Source organism: Peromyscus leucopus, chromosome 9 (assembly GCF_004664715.2).
Source record: "Peromyscus leucopus breed LL Stock chromosome 9, UCI_PerLeu_2.1, whole genome shotgun sequence".
Taxonomy (NCBI): domain Eukaryota; kingdom Metazoa; phylum Chordata; class Mammalia; order Rodentia; family Cricetidae; genus Peromyscus; species Peromyscus leucopus.
In genome coordinates, this window is record NC_051070.1 from 57,874,561 (window position 1) to 57,890,818 (window position 16,258).

Genomic DNA, 16,258 nt, shown 5'->3' on the forward strand with positions numbered 1-16,258 from the left:
GCAGAGAGAATATATAGAAAGAGAATCTGGGAGGAGGAGAAGAAAGAGCAAGAGAACAAGGAGAGGAAGATGCTAGGGGCCAGCTGCCTAGCTAGCCACAGAGTAAGAGTGAAAATAAGATATACAGAAGTAAAAGAAAGGTAAAAGTCCAGAGGCAAAAGGTAGATGGGATAATTTAAAGTTAAGAAAAGCTGGCCAGAAACAAGCCAAGCTAAGGCTAGGCATTTATAATTAAGACTAAGCCTCTGTGTGTGATGTATTTGGGAGCTGGGTGGCAGGCCCCCCCAAAAGAGCAGAAACAAACAACAACAGGTTACAATTCATCATCAAGGGAAAGCAGGGAAGGAAGTCGAAGCAGAAACCATGGAGGAATGCTGCTTACTGGCTTGCTTCCAGGCTCATGCCCTGTTACCTTTCTTAGCTAGCTCAGGGCCACCTGACTAGGGTTAGCACCACCTGTAGTGGACTGAGACCTCCTACATCAACTAGCAATCAAGACAATGGCTCACACACACGGAGAGAGGTCAGTCCCAGGCATGTAAAGCTGACAATCAAGATTACCAGTCACTGTAGCCCAATAGCCAACTTAGGAGAAATGTAATATTGGTATATTTCTGTATGATGTACAGGTCCCGTCTAGAGTGGATGTTAATTTCTATTAGCTTATTTAGAAATAAACCCTTGTCTTTCTGCTGGAGGAGTTCTACTTTAATCCTTGTAATGGTTGATATTGTCAATTTGACAGGATCTAGAATCACTTAGGAGACAAACCTCTGGGCACATCTGTGAGGGAGTTTCTGGACTGGGTTAATTGAAGTGAGAAGAGCCACCCTAACTGGAGCAGCATTATTCTGTGCACTGAGGTTCCAGACCGGATAAAAAGGAGACAGTGACTAGGTACCAGCATTCAACTCTTAGCTTTTTCTTCTTTAAAAAAGATTTATTTAGTTACCACATATATAGTATGCCTGTACACCAGAAGAGGGCACCAGATCTCATTATAGATGGCTGTGAACCATCATGGGGGTGCTGGGAATTGAACTCAGGACCTCTGGAAAGGCAACCAGTGCTCTTAACTCCTGAGCCATCTCTCCAGCCCCCTTAACTCTCAGCTTCTTGGCTGTGGATGCAATGTGACCAGCTGCTGTAGGAATTTAGCAAAGTTGTGGTATTTGGGGTAGACATTAGAATAAACAGTTTTCACTGTATCCAGGGTAGACATTAGAGTGAATACCTGCTTTCTAGAAGTACTTTGACCTTGAGGAATCACTGTGGAAAACAGTAAAGAATCTTTGTGGAAAACGGCGATTGTTTTCCATGATTTGTGGAGTTGTTTTTCTGAAGGGGCGTTGCAGCCTTTGCCTGACTTTGGTCACAAGACACTTCTGGCACACCTGAGGCTCTTAGATTACTGTGTATTTACACAGTAAAGGACTAAAGTCATGAGGGCATGTGATGCTCTCCTCTAGAGAGACATATAGATTAGATTAGGGATCTTTAGATTAGGGATCTTGGTGTGAGGAAATACTTTACCCAAAAAACAACTTAGTGTAACAATCAGTAAATATGCCTTTGTATGGCTGTTCGAGGTTCAGTTCATCAGAGGCTGGACCTTCCTGCTACCACACTGGCCTTACAATTTCATCCTGGAGTGACCTCTTTCTTTGACAGACCCACGTGACACAGGACACCCTGACAACCAGCCTCCTCAAGATCCTTCAGCCATGACTCCCCACCATTGAGGACAGTGAGCCAAAATAAACCTTTCTTTCCAAATTGCTCTTGCCAGCAATGCTAAAAGCAATTAATGCAATACTATTAAAATAATATGGGATGATTTTGAAAACCTGGGAAGTACTTAAGTATAAGTAATAATAAAATATAGAAAACTCATTAATTCTGAATAGCACAAAATGCTTGGTACTCTAACAAACTGGCAATAATGATATCCACACTGATGAAGTAGACAAGTTTTGCTCTTATCATTTCAAATCTTTTGTGCTGGTGCTGGGGTTAAACCCTGGGCCTGACACATGCTAGGCAAGCACTGAGTCTGCTGCTGAGCTATGTTCCCAGCCTGAATGAAGTCTTTCTGGAATTCTGTCATCATGAATGGATGTTGAATCTTGTTAGATGGCTTGTTTGCATATCTGTATTAAAATGATCCTATATTTCTTTTTTTTTTAATTCTGTGCATATTCACATCAAATGAGTATGTGTGTATGTGTCTGTGAACACATGTGTGAACATGATTGTGAAGGTCAGAGTTAAACCTTGGGTGTCAGGGTCTCTCACTGAGACCAGGAGCTCTCCCATTGGTCTTAGCTGAGCCCAAGGGATCATCCTCTCTCCACGTCCCCAGTGCTGGGATTACAAGTGTGTTCCACAATTTCTGGCTTTTTTATACGGAGTTCCAAACTCAGGCCATCATGCTTGCATGAGGCCTTAGTGTAGATCGCCATGACAGTTGATAATGTATGTGGACCCCATGATGCACTGTGGTCCATATCTATAGCAACAGCATCCCTAATGCTGAGGCAGGAGGCTCTTGAGATCAAAGCCAGCCTAGGCTACACAAGGAGATGCTGTCTCAAACAATGAACTAATTAACCCACTGACCGACCAACCAACAAACTTCAGCTCATTGTGTAGAATCATAACAAATCTGAATATGTAAATTCTTTATTTTATATTATTATTATTATTATTATTATTATTATTGGTTTTTCAAGACAGGGTTTCTCTGTGTAGCTTTGCACCTTTCCTGGAACTCGCTTTGGAAACCAGGCTGGTCTCGAACTCACAGAGATCCGCCTGGCTCTGCTTCCCGAGTGCTGGGATTAAAGGCGTGCGCCACCACCGCCTGGCCCTGAATATGTAAATTCTAATGGCTCATGCTGACAATGACTGAATATGATGCAGAATTCCCATGTGAGAGCTCTCTGTGACATGAATATCCTAAAAGAGGTCTATGAAGCCTCAGACGAGGAGGAGTTTGAAGTCATGGGGTATGTCCTTTGACCCATTCCCATCATGAACTCACGGTTCTAGAATTTGCTACAGCTGGTGTTTTCTAAGTGCGCTGCTTTCTGTCTCAGACTTGCCTTGGGTTTGCTGACGTGAAGTTCTCTCACCATTTGAATGTAGTGCTTTTTCCAGACGCCCTGCTCAAATGGCGTCGGGGAGAAGCTGATGTACCAGTTAAAGCGCAGACACTTGAGCATCCACAGCTGGTCCAACTCGGCCAAGCTCTTCCAGTACCAGCTCACCTGGGAAAACAAAGCAGCCTATTCACTTCATAGCCTTGTCTCTGCTAGTGCCTGAGCTATGCTGCGGGACCCCAGATAACTTCTGTCAGTCTCCTCAAAGGCACAGCTGGTAACAGAAAACTTCCGATCCACCTGTGGTGTGCCGGAATCACAGGTATGCCCCCACCAAGCCTGCTTTGCAGGTTTATATCTTAATTTAACTCCAGTTTATTTATTTTTTATTATTATTTAAACATTTATTTATTTTTACTTTTATGTGTATCGATACTTGCCTGTGTGTATGTATAGGCATGCAATCCAGAATAGGGGGTCAGATGCTCTGGAACTGGAATTATAGACAAGTTGTAAGCTCCCATGTAGGTGCTGGGAACCGAACCTGGATCGTCTGCAAGAGCAGCCAGTGCTCTTAACTCTGAATCATCTCTCCAGGCCCCTAACTTCAGTTTAATACAGTAAAGAATTACTTGTAAGAAATAGTGGCTTCTTCCCATCACCCCCCATCCCCAATCCCTCTGAGGGTATACTGGCACATGCAGATCTACCCACCTTTCTGTTTTGTTTTTGAGAAAGGATTCATTTTGTAGTGCAGGGTAGCCCTGAACTCATAATGGTTCTCCGGCCTTAGCTTTCTGAGTACTGAGCTCACAGGTATGCAGCTTAGCTTAGATATCTTTCATTCTTGTCCTCTCAGTACTTATTTCACAAGTGCCCTCTTTTGAGCTTTTCTATTTACAGGTGCCCTGCACTGCACAGTCTATGGCAATGGTTCTCAACCTGTGGGTCGTGACCCCTTGGGGGGGTTGAACGACCATTTCACAGGGGCTGCATATCAGATATCCTGCCTATCAGATATTTACATTACGATTCATAACAGCAAAATTACAGCTATGAAACAGCAACGAAATAATTTTATAGTTGGAGGTCACCACAACATGAAGAGCTGTATTAAAGGGTCATGACATTAGGAAGGTTGAAAACCATTGGTCTAGGACGTTATTGTAGCTGTGGGCTGGGTGGTAATGCTGTGCTGTTGAGCAACCACTTGTATGTGTCTAACCGCTAGTAATTTTTGTCATCTGACACTCATGGTGTCACACACACACACACACACACACACACACACACACACATACACACACACACACACTTCTGAGTCTACAAAGTTAGGCATAAATAAAGGTCAAGGGCCATTCATCCAAACTTTGCAGACTGAAACCCATTGCTTGGCTTTATGTCCACGCGTGTGGGGTTCATCTTGAGGTTATTCCACCTTCGGAGTTTCCTAAGGCTGTCCCAACACACTGTCGTGTGCCCCTCCATTGCCTTTACCTGTGCACAGCGACAAAGGCTCCGGGGGTCCAAGAAGGAAAAGATATAGACAGATAACACCCTGGGGAGCTTGGTAGTAAAATCCAGGGCCTCTGCGGGGATTTTCTCCTGCAGCTTTCGACAACAGAACTTCTGCTGAGACAGGGAGCAGCGCTCCAGCAGGCCAGTAAGAATTCTTCTCCTTTGAGAGTCTGTCCATTTGTCGAACTGAGGAAACAGAACAAGAGAGTCCCATGCTTCTTCTGATCCATCGTGAGGAAGAGAAAGGCACAAAGAGTGTGTTTAGTGAGTTCCTGCTAATGCATGGCATGCATTTGTTACAATACCAGCTCGGTAAATCCCACATTTCACCGCTGACGTATCCTTTCTCACATTTCCATGTGCATGACCAGACTGCATCTCCAGAAGTGCATCTGACCTAGACCTTCAGTATACAGGTAATAGTCAACTTGACTGAAACAGCCTAGAACCACCTGAAAAGAGTATCTCATTGAGGGTTTGTCTGCATCAGGCTGACGTTTGGGTATGTCCCTGGGAGAGACTGTTTTGATTGTGTTAATTGAGGTGGGATGATCCAGCCTATATTGGGAGCCACCATTCCCTAGGCAGGGGATGTTGTACTAGAGAAAGCTGAGCACATGTGCATGTACATACTTGTTTTTTTTTTTTTTTCTGCTCTTGGATGTAGATGTGACTAGCTGATTTAAGTTACCGCTTTGACACCCCTGCTGTGGTGGATGCTAACTGGAATTGTGGACTAAGATGAACCCTTTTCTCCCATGGATTGCTTTTTGTTGAGGTGTTTTATTCTAGTAACAGACATGACACTAGGAAGATATAATTTAAAAAAAAAGTGTGTGTGTGTAGAACAGAGAGAAATGAATGATCCTTGATTGCTCTCAGTTAGCTTTCTCCTGTCTGATATAGTTCAGAAGCTCATGTTCAGGAAATGGTACTACCTACAAAACCATCCCCCACAGACATGTCCAGAGGTCAGTCTAGTCCAGATAGATCTTCAGTTGAAACTCCCTTCTTAGATGGGTCTAGGCTGTGGCAAGTTGACAGTTAAAACTTTCCTTCATAGTATGTGTGTGAATTCATTTTTGTTGGGGTACAGATAAGAAAAATGCCACTTTAGGGTGTGCCCCTCTGGCCCTCAGACTCTTTTCCAGCTTCAAAAGGAGTCTGTCTTTCAACAACTTCGATTACCTTGTGATGATTTCAGAACTTGTTGGCTGTAAAGTTCCCACTTTCTCTACCTCCCTCCAAACACTGATTCAGAGCTTTTAGAATGTGTGTCTCCTGGATTACGGTTTCCCAGACCCCACATCAAATTTGTTTATACGTTCTGAGTTTAGATTAGAATCTTCAGTGTCTCACTCGCTGTCAATTTTCTACTGTTTGTAATATTCAACATGTCCTCATTTATACACTGGGAGTCATTATAGAACATTGTAGGGATATTGTGAGGATTACACACTATTGTGAGGATTACATACATGTATGTGGGTGTATGTGTTTGTGTGCGTACATTGCATAAAGGAAACCTATCATTCTAAAATGCCATGGAGATCTTAAAAACAATATGTAAGTGGTTAATCTATGTAAAAAAGATATGCAAGAAACTTTAAAAGCATCAAGCGGTCATGTTTGTGCCTTGACAAAGACTGGCCCAGGTAAACTCACCAGATTTCCTTAGTGCCACAAGAGAGATGAACTCACATTATAGTGTGACTTAACATGAATATAAAAGAACATTAGGATCATAAAAACCCATAAAGGAAAACATTGAAACACTCTCCCAGAGATTAAAAAGATAATTACATGGAGTCTTCATTTGTCTCCCCAATCGAGAAAGTCCAGGATAATTTACTTTTGGCTCAGATAGGTGTTTTTTGCCTCGGGGATTTTCCTTTCTAATTGTGTTTGTTTAAGCTAATAGAAAATGAATTTACATTCCTTGAACCCCTACCAATTCAAGGTGGGGGTGATGACTCAGAATACCGAGCAGCAGGGGAAAAAAAAATCCCTTTGGAGTTTAGAAGGTGTTAGGATAAACCAGGAAGCAGATAATCCCCGCAGAGTTCACTGTGCAGGAATTTAGCAATCTCTCTCATTTCTTGCATCAATTCTTCAGTAAATTCCACAGCATGAAAGTAAGGGAGCAGCGTGTGAGGCTGGGGAGCCACTAGAGTTCTCTTATTCTCCGGTCACACAGTGTTGGGGTTCACTCCCGAAGGACGCTGTTCTGTGGGTATTCTTGGTAACTGTGAGCACGCTGTTTTTAGAGTCACTGTAGCTTGAGCTGAGTTCACCAATTTCACGATGAATGGCAAGGGCAGGGGGGTGATTTGGGGGCCTTCTCTGGACGTGTGTGTGTGTGTGTGTGTGTGTGTGTGTGTGTGTGTGTGTGATAGTGGGAATCATCACCTACCATTTTATGCATCAAGGCAGGGTCTCAACCAGACCCAGAGCGCACAGGGTTATCTTGCTAGTGAGCTTGCTCTGGGGATCCTAGCTCTGCTTTCAAAGACCAGACTTACAGGCAGGTACGACATCCATCGGGAATTTATCTGGGTTCTGGGGACCCAAACTCCTATCCCCACACTTCTGAGGCAAGTACTTTAATCACTGAGTTGTCTCCATCACCCTATAGAGGATTTTTTCTTTTTAAAGATAGAGTCTCATTGCATATCTCAGACTGCCCTTGAACTCCTGCCTCAACCTCTGGAGTGCTGGGATTACAGGTGTGTACCACCACACAATGCAATGCCACACACAACTTCAGTTTCTCATTATTTTGCTTGTTGCTATTCTAAATCTCAAACAGAACCATGCGTACATGCATGAACAAAAATGAAATTATTTGCAGGGCTGGAGAGATTGCTCAGTGGTTAAGAGAGCTTACTGTTCCTGTAAAGGACCTGAGTTTGATTCCCTGTACCCATGTCAGGCAGTTCACAACCTCCTGTAACTCCAGCTCCAGGGGATCAGACACCCTCTTCTGAACTCCTTAGGTACCTGCACTCAAGTGCACATACTGAAGGGTCTAGCCAGCCAGAACATCGCAAACATGGCTCTGGCAGGCCCTGCCCTTCTCCCCCATCCCCTCTGCCTTGCTAAAAATCATGAGATTACATTCCAAAAACTAACCACCAAGATCTATTCCCTTATTTGGCCACTTCCTCCTCCCAAGGCTGACTTCAAAGGTCCAGCTGTCAAAGTATTGAAATCCAGCAATCAAAAGCTCCCTTTGGCCAGGCAGTGGTGGCACATTTCTTTAATCCTAGCACTGGAGAGGCAGAGGCAGGTGGATCTCTGTGAGCTCAAGGCCAGCCTGGTCTACAGAGTGAGTTCCAGGACAGCCAGGGCGACACATTGAAACCCTGTCTCGAAAAGAACAAAAAGAAAGGAGAGAGAGAGAGAGAGAGAGAGAGAGAGAGAGAGAGAGAGAGAGAGAGAGAGAGAGAGAGAAGAAAAAGAAAAAGCCTCCTTGGCTCACCTAATTAACACGCCCAATTAAAATTTAACACCTTATCCTAACACTGGGCTTCCCCCCCACCTTGCCTTTATAAACCACCATTTTCCTATGGGCCACATCTGTCTGCTCTCTATCCAGAGGCAGTCCTTTGTCCCTCCAGGACAAATATCCCTTCCAGCTCTCTCTTGTTCTCTCCCCCTTCTCCCTTCTCCTCTGTCTCCTGTCTTTGTCTCTTAATCCCAGCCCTCTGTCCCTCTGGGGCAAATAAATCTCCTTTGTGTTGAGAACTCCGTCTCTGGGGTCCTGAGCTGAAACAGATCCCTTACACATACCCTGCCCCCCTCACATACACACATAATTAAAAGTAACAAATATTTTAAAATTTGAAGGGCTGAGCGATAACTCAGTTGGTAAGGGGTTTGCCTTGCCGGATCTGAATGGAGACCCATGAAAAAGCTGGGTGTGGCAGCACACACCTGTAATGCCAAGGTTGGAGAGGCTGAGTTAAGGGAATCTGTGGGGCTCACTGGCCAGCCAGTCTGGCCGAATCTGTGAGTTCCAGGTTTAGTAAAAGACCCTGTCTTAAAAAGTAGTGTGAAGGGCCAGCGAGATGGCGCAGCAGTTAGAGGGGCATGGAGTACAGGTCCGGGGACCTGAGTCTGAGCTCAGGAATCTACACAGGGATGGAAGGAGAGAACAGATTCCACAAAGGTATCCTCTGACCTCCACATGAGCACTGGGGCACATGTGCCCTTATACAGGCATCACACAACACACACGCACACACACACACACACACACACACACACACACACACACACACACACACAAATGAAAAAGGAAGTGACCGTGTTTTAGTATCGTTACAAGGTCACAAAGCCATCACCACTATCTAATCTCAGCACATTTTTGTCCCCCCTCAATAATAATAATAACAACAACAACAGAAATGGTACCCTGTTCTCTGAGGTTCCTTGCATCTAATTTTTCATCTGTCATCTGCCACCTTTCAGAGACTCAGTAACCAAATATATTAGTCTGGGAGCCCTGAAGCCGTTTTACTGCCCATGCATTTGGAATCCAATCTCATCCTCACCTGGGATGGTGAGGGAAATGAGGCACTCATGGTAGCATCCACCAGAATTTGAATGGCTTCATCATTTATTTTCCATATTTTGAATTACCATCAGATTATTAAAGATAAACTGATTTGAAAAAAAGAAATACATAAGCATTTCATTGTATTTTATTATTATTATTATTATTATTATTATTATTATTATTATTATTATTATTATTTTGGTTTTTCGAGAAAGGGTTTCTCTGTGTAGTGCCTGTCCTGGCCTCGAACTCACAGAGATCCGCCTGGCTCTGCCTCCCAAGTGCTGGGATTAAAGGTGTGAGCCACCACTGCCTGTTTTTTTTTTTTGTTTTTGTTTTTTTTTTTAAGATTTATTATGCATATGATATCCTGCCGACACGTACCCCTGCATGCCAGAAGAGGGCACCAGATCCCACTGTAGATGGTTGTGAGCCACCATGTGGGTGCTGGGAATTGAACTCAGGACCTCTGGGAGAACAGCCAGTACTCCTGACCACTGAACCATCTCTCCAGCCCCTCATCGTATTTTAAACTACTTTTGGGGGTGGAGGAGGGGGAGATTGATTTATGGAAACAAGGTCTCAGGAGCCCAGGCTGGCCTTGAACTTGGTACAAAGCCTGAGACTGTCCTTGAGTTGATTCTCCCACCTCTGCTTCCCAAGTGCTGGAATTACAGGCTTTTAAGTGAACAGTGACATTAAATAAATTCACATTATAGTGCAACCACCACTACCACCTGTCTCCAGTACTTTCTCAAACCAAGAGTCTGCACCCATCAAACACTGGTCACCTCTATTCTATTTCCTATCTTTATGAATTTGCCCATCATAAGGACCTCATATAAAGTGGAATTATACAATATTTGTGTTTGAAACTGGCTTATTTCACTTAGCACACAATGCCTTCAAAGTTCGTCCACATTATAGGATGAATCAGAAATACTTTCCTTTTATGGCTGAATAATATCCCATTGTATGGACACAGCACGTTTTGTTTATTCATTTACCTGTGGATGGATAACTGGATTGTTTGTGCTCTTGACGATTTTGAATACTGTTGCTATAAACAATGTGCAAGCTTTGTATGTCCATATGTTTTCAATTCTCTTGAGTAGCAGAAAATATTTAGTTGAGACTGTAGAGTAATTCAACAAGTAATTTGTTGCCCAGAAACACATAACTTGACATTATTCAGTAATGGATAATGACCTTTGGGACTCTGTCTCCTCACTAGAGGAACAGATGAGAAAGTTCTCATTGAAGATGAAGGGTAGCTGCAGCTTCCAAGCAAAAGCAGGAAGCCCTTAGTGTTCTCATGGGGAAGTTCAAGTATATGCAGAAGAGTGTCCTTGGTACCTGGATGCTGGGGCCCAGTGGATGAACTGCACAGGCTACAAAGACATCCTCTCTCAGATCCAAACCCACGCCACTACGCTCTGTGAGTCCAGGAGGCTGGAACTCTGTCGCCATATTTCTCCTGTGACAGTTAGCTCTCTGCTAAATGCTGCCTGTGAAGAGGGAGGCGCCAGAGGGGAGCCCAGGAAGAAGAGACACACCCCTTTCTGTTTGCCTGCTGTTCCTGTCAGGACCTCCATGACTCTTCACCCTGGTTCCTGGCTCCCGCTTTCCCCCAGATGACCTAGAATCCTCATGCTTCCTTGGATATACCAGAACCAGCTGGCTGTGATGCCTCCCCCTCCCCCTCAGGAGCGTGGGTCTCCTGCTGGGCTGGCAAGTAAGGCTGGCAATGGCCCAGTACTCCACACACCCTCATCAACCCCCTCCCAAGTCTTTTTTTTCAATATTTGTTTGCCAATCCTTTTGATTAAATTCCGTCTGTTAAAGTGGATGAGCTCCGTTTTCCTGGTAGAATCTAAATGGGAACCATCAGTCATACCTCTCAAACAGGAGCTGGCACTGCCTTAGATAAACGTGGCACCAACACAGTGCTACAGATGGAATGTTTGTGTCCTGAAACATTCACACGTGGAAATCTTATTCATTCATTCATTCATTCATTCATTCATCCATCCATTCATTCATTCATTTGGGTTTTCATTATAGGGTTTCCCTGTGTAGCCTTGGCTGTCCTGGAACTAGCTCTGTAGACCAGGCTGACCTTAAACTCAGAGATCCATCTCCTTCTGCTTCCTGAGTGCTAGGATTAAAGGTATGCGCCCCTTTCCTGGCCTCCATGGGCATCAGGCACCCACTTGGTGCATATACACACATGCATGCAAAAACACTTGTACACATAAAATAAATCTAAACAAAAATTAAAACCAACATGAAATCTTAACCTGCAGATTGGGGGGTGGAAAGTAGGTGGGACCTTCGGGAGGTGGAGCCCTCAACAGGACCAAAACAGATCTCAGAGAACCCTTTCCGCCCTTTCTGCCATTTCAGGAGACAGCAAGATGGCTGCTCAAAAAGGCTTTCACCAGACACCCATCACCAGCACCTTGCTCTTGAGACTCTCCAAACCCCAGAACTAAGAAAAAAAAAATAGCCACTGGGCCTATGGTTTTTATTATAGTAGTTTGAATAGACTAAAACAGATAATATACCACGATGCAGAAACAGGCATATTTTATTGTCTATCTATCTATCTATCTATCTATCTATCTATCTATCTATCATCGATCTATCTCATCTATCATCTACCTCTGTATCTTGTGGTATTGAGGATTAAATCCAAGGCTAGGCAAGTACTCTGCAACTCAGACATCCCAGCAGACCTGTATATTTTAAATGCTTTACCCATTTTCCAAGCAGAGCTCTTCGTTCTTCAAACACCTACAGCAAATAGAAGAAAACAGGGTCACTTTGGGCATCGTGGTTCAAGATGCCCATCATAAGCAAAACGGTTAAAGGATCAGCGAGTTAGGATTCACCATCTCACCTGAGAATGAAGAGACAGCTTGCATTTCCGAGAGGTCGCTTTATTTGTTTATTAAATGGCCTTGAACTCTCTATGTAGGCCAAGGATGACCTTGAACTTCCAGTCTTCCTGTTTCTACTTCCAGAGTGCTTGGATTACAAACTGCACCACCATGTCTGGTTTATGCAGAGCCAGGGATCAAACCCAGGGCTCTGTGCATGCTGGGCAAGCTCTCTACCACTGAACTACACTACCAGCCCACTTTACTTACTTTTAACCCAGGCAAGGCCTCTTTTTTTAGTTTCTGTGTATGGGATAATTCATACGAAAGAAGTAGCCTATCCTCTCTTCTTTCTTTCTTCCTAGCCTCCTTCCTTTTTCCTTTTAGACAGGGTCTCTCTCTGTATAGCCCAGGTGGGCCTGGACCTCACTTTAGAGTCCAAGCTGGCCCAACCAACTTGATCTTCCTGCCTCTGTCCCCCAAGTGCTGGGGTTACAAGTGTGTACCACCATGACTCACTGGGAAATTGTTCTTTAAGAGAAATGAAATAGGGAAGAGAAAACACGGACAAATAAGAAAATAGAGCTGGAAATTTTCAATATTAATCACATAAGAACTTGTAGAATATATAAATAAGCAGTTTTGTTTTCACACATGTGTGTGTGCACGCGCTGTGTGTGTGTGTGTGTGTGTGTGTGTGTGTGTGTGTGTGTGTGTGTGTGTAGAGGCCAAACAACATCAGGTATCTTCCCTAATCTTTTTCCAACTTATTTTTTGAGGCAGGGCCTCCCACTGAACCAGGAGCTCATCTGCTTGGCTAGGCTGGCTGGCCAGCAAAAACCCTAGGTATCTACCCTGTTGTCTCTGCATCCTGGACACTGAGATATAAATGCATGCCACTGTATCCAGCTTTTCTGCAGGCTCTGGACATTGAACTCAGGCCCTCAGGCTTGCCAAGCAAGTTCTTTAGTAAGCAAGCAATCTCGCCAGCCCTGCTTTTGTCCTTCAGTGTATACCCATCTACATGAATATCCATGGACTTACTGATTATAAAATTAGTAATTTCTGTATGTGTGCCTCTGGGCTTTGCTCTTACACTATTTTGGACAGAAACCATGTCATACTTGTTTGACACATCCAATCAGAGTGCTGGTATAGCATATCACAAGTACCCCAGATAGTACATTCCAATGGGTGTGACTGCAAGAATTGATGGCCTTATGGGTGTTGCAGTACAGTGTGAATGAATGTATATGTTGATATTTTTCTGAGTCTCAGAGCATATGTAGATTTGAGCATGGGAAGGGGAGAAGACCAACATGGGTATATTTGGCAGAGGAGGGGTTATGAAGAGAGGAAGAGAGAATAATGAACATATGTGACTGTGTCTCCTGCGCCAACACAGACACCCTCTGTCAGCTTTCAAATGGGGATCGATGTTACAGCTCTTGAGCCCTGCAGGCATGTGCCAGCTAGGAGAGGCTGTGCAGACCTTGCTCCTTCCTGATTGTGGAGGATGAGAAGTTGGCTTTATGCTGCCGGCAGGTCAACATAAAGCCAACTTCTTTTCCTTTTTCAGACTCTCACACTCTGGTTGTGAAGGGCACATTGACATGGGGGCTGAAATAGCGGCTTCCACAAGTGCATGAGAAGTCTTCACTCTCCTGTCCAAGGAATCTCATACACCACATGTAGATACTTTTTGCATATTAGAGGAGGCAAAAAAAAAAGACTCTTGCCTCTCCCCACCCCAGTCACTGCCACTGGGATGCTATGGTCCTACAGCAATGACAATAGATAAATTCAGGATTTCACATGCAAATACAAGAGAATGTAGAAAGCGCAGAAGAGACAAAACTAAATCTGGATTCAAATATTTTTGGAACTCTTTCCTACCAATACCTCCTCAAGCCAAGTCGCCAATGCTTATGCAATTCTGATGCCCAGGGCCCCTCCCTTTTCGGCTCTACTCATGCTCCCCAGGGGCTGGAGAGTATCTGGTTTTTGTGTTTTGGTTTTTGAGACAGGGTTTCTCTATGGAGCCCTGGCTAACCTGGAACTCATGTAAGTTGGCCGCAAAGTCACAGAGATCCACTTGCTTCTGCCTCTCCTGTTCTAGAATTAAAGGCGTGCTCCACTATGCCAAGTGTGAGTGTCTGGTTGTGTCTCTAGTAGTTTCTGTTCACTTTGCCTCCCCATACAGATGAGAAGCCCTTTCTCTCCCCAGAACCAGCAAGAACAGGGTTCATGGCAGACTCTCAGCGACACTGCTGGTCAAACAATGATAATGAAAAGGTTTCTGAAGGCACAGGAGGTCAGAGCGGAAAGAAATCCTAAAGAAGGACTGGAGAGATGCCTCAGGGGTTAAGAGCACTTGACAGCTTCCAACAGCCTGAACTCCAACTCCAGGAGATCTGACACCCTCTTCTGGACCCTGTAGGCACTGCACTTATGTGAACGTACCCATATACACATATACACATAAATAAAAATATTAAAGTAAATAATAAAAAGCCCTAAAGAGCTTTTTCTTCAACTTCCTTATTTTAGATAGGACAAACAGACTCCCATAGAAGTGACTTTATTCACATTTTAAAAAATATATAAACAAACCACTGGGTCTAGCTGGGCAGAGTGGTACAGGACTGTGGTCTCTGTACTCGGGAGGCAGAAGCAGGAAGACAGTAAGTTTGGGGCACGATTGGGCTAACTAACAAAAAGAACAAAGGCCAAGCATAGCTTCACTCCCCACGCTTGGAAAGCAGAGACACAGGAGGATCAGTGCAAGTTTACCCTCAAGTACACAGTAAGTTCAAGGCTAGTCTGGCTTACAAGAGACGCCGTATCCAAAAAACAGGAAAAGAAAATGACAGGAAGGGGAAAACAAAAGAATGAAGGGAGGGGGGGAGGGAGGGACTCTGGTAATGAACTACCTAGTCAGCTTAACTCTGCATCTTGGTTTTTCACTATAATCGTAGTCTTCTCCATCCTGGCTGCCTGGAACTTATTATAGAGCCTAGAGGGCCTGGAACCAATCTTCTCCTGCCTCAGCATCCTGAGTTCTAGGATTGTAGGTGAATCCCACCAACCCTGAAGCCCTAATGTCTCGTGGAACTTCTTCCAGTGTTCTGCCTGGCGTGGGAAGAAGACTGGGTCTTGATATCATCAGTAAGTTTTCAAAAGGGGGCTGGGCTGCACCGTCCTATTGTTCCCGGAGGGTGTGACTCCTGGTAACAAAGGGGGCACTCACGGGAGAAGCACAGTCCACAGAAAGGTGTCAGGAAAGGAATGCGGTGGGAAGTGGGTTCGGTCACGCAGCAGGTTACCGCAAACACAATGTCTCAGTCAGACCTGGTGGTGCAGGCTTCTCATCCCCGCTACTCAGGGGGCTGAGGCGGGAGGGTCACAAGTTCAAGACCTGTCTAGGCTACAGAGTGAGTTTACGTCAGCTTAGGTGATTTCGTGAGACTATGTCTTAAAAAGTAAGAAGAAGGATGGGGGAGGGGGGAAGACAGTGCTCAGCGACAGTGTTCGCTAAGCATCTGTGGGGCCCTGGGTTTGAGCCCAAGCATTAGAAAGAAAAGGAAAAACCAACATCTATTCAGACTTCAAGCAAGCCCAGGCATTCACAGACAGTATCTCCACTCAGGAGAAACTGACCACCAAAGAGAGGAGGAGAGGGAGAATGATGACCAAATATCTCAGCCTCTCCTGCTTGATACATCCCGACTCAAAGTCAAGAGGACTCCGGTCTGGTTGAGTCTGCTTCACTACTATATACTCAGTTGGACTTGCACTCGTATACTCCCTGAATTAGAGTGAATTATCATTCCAAAGACGTGCAATCAGGGTCTTCATTTTTTAAGAAGCTGGAAGACAGACTATCTCTTCAAAATGGGAATATTAAAATGGCTCTTCTCGCACAGACGGCTGCAGTCTGTTTATATCACAGTTTACCCACAGCCTGCTGTTAAGTCAAAATCCCTTGGTTGTTATTTTAGTCTGTTGACACTGCAATTGCATATTTCCTCGTGTGACATCACTGCAGTGGAGGAGGGAGCTATTTTGGAAATCCTGAATTATGATCGACGGATGGCAACAAGGTGCTGCCTCCCAGGACACCCTTTTTCCAGGCACCGTGGGACATGTGCGAATCACGCACCAAAGAAACGGGGATGTGCACTTTTCGTGTTTTT

At 44.5% G+C, this 16,258-nt stretch overlaps 1 protein-coding gene across 3 annotated transcripts in view; it reads right to left on the reverse strand.

Annotated features, from left to right (window-relative positions):
- Nucleotides 1-16,258, reverse strand: part of Fbxo16 (F-box protein 16) — a 52,320-nt gene that overhangs the window by 25,228 nt on the left and 10,834 nt on the right. For 2 of the 3 annotated variants that reach the window (XM_028890013.2, XM_028890010.2), the window contains exons 3-5: nucleotides 11,941-11,976; nucleotides 4,599-4,805; nucleotides 3,105-3,269 (exon numbers count right to left, since the gene is read on the reverse strand). In XM_028890013.2, the coding sequence (XP_028745846.1) occupies nucleotides 3,105-3,269; nucleotides 4,599-4,805; nucleotides 11,941-11,976 (408 nt within the window). The remainder of the gene's footprint in view (nucleotides 1-3,104; nucleotides 3,270-4,598; nucleotides 4,806-11,940; nucleotides 11,977-16,258) is intronic. The other variant, XM_028890012.2, reaches the window with a different exon arrangement.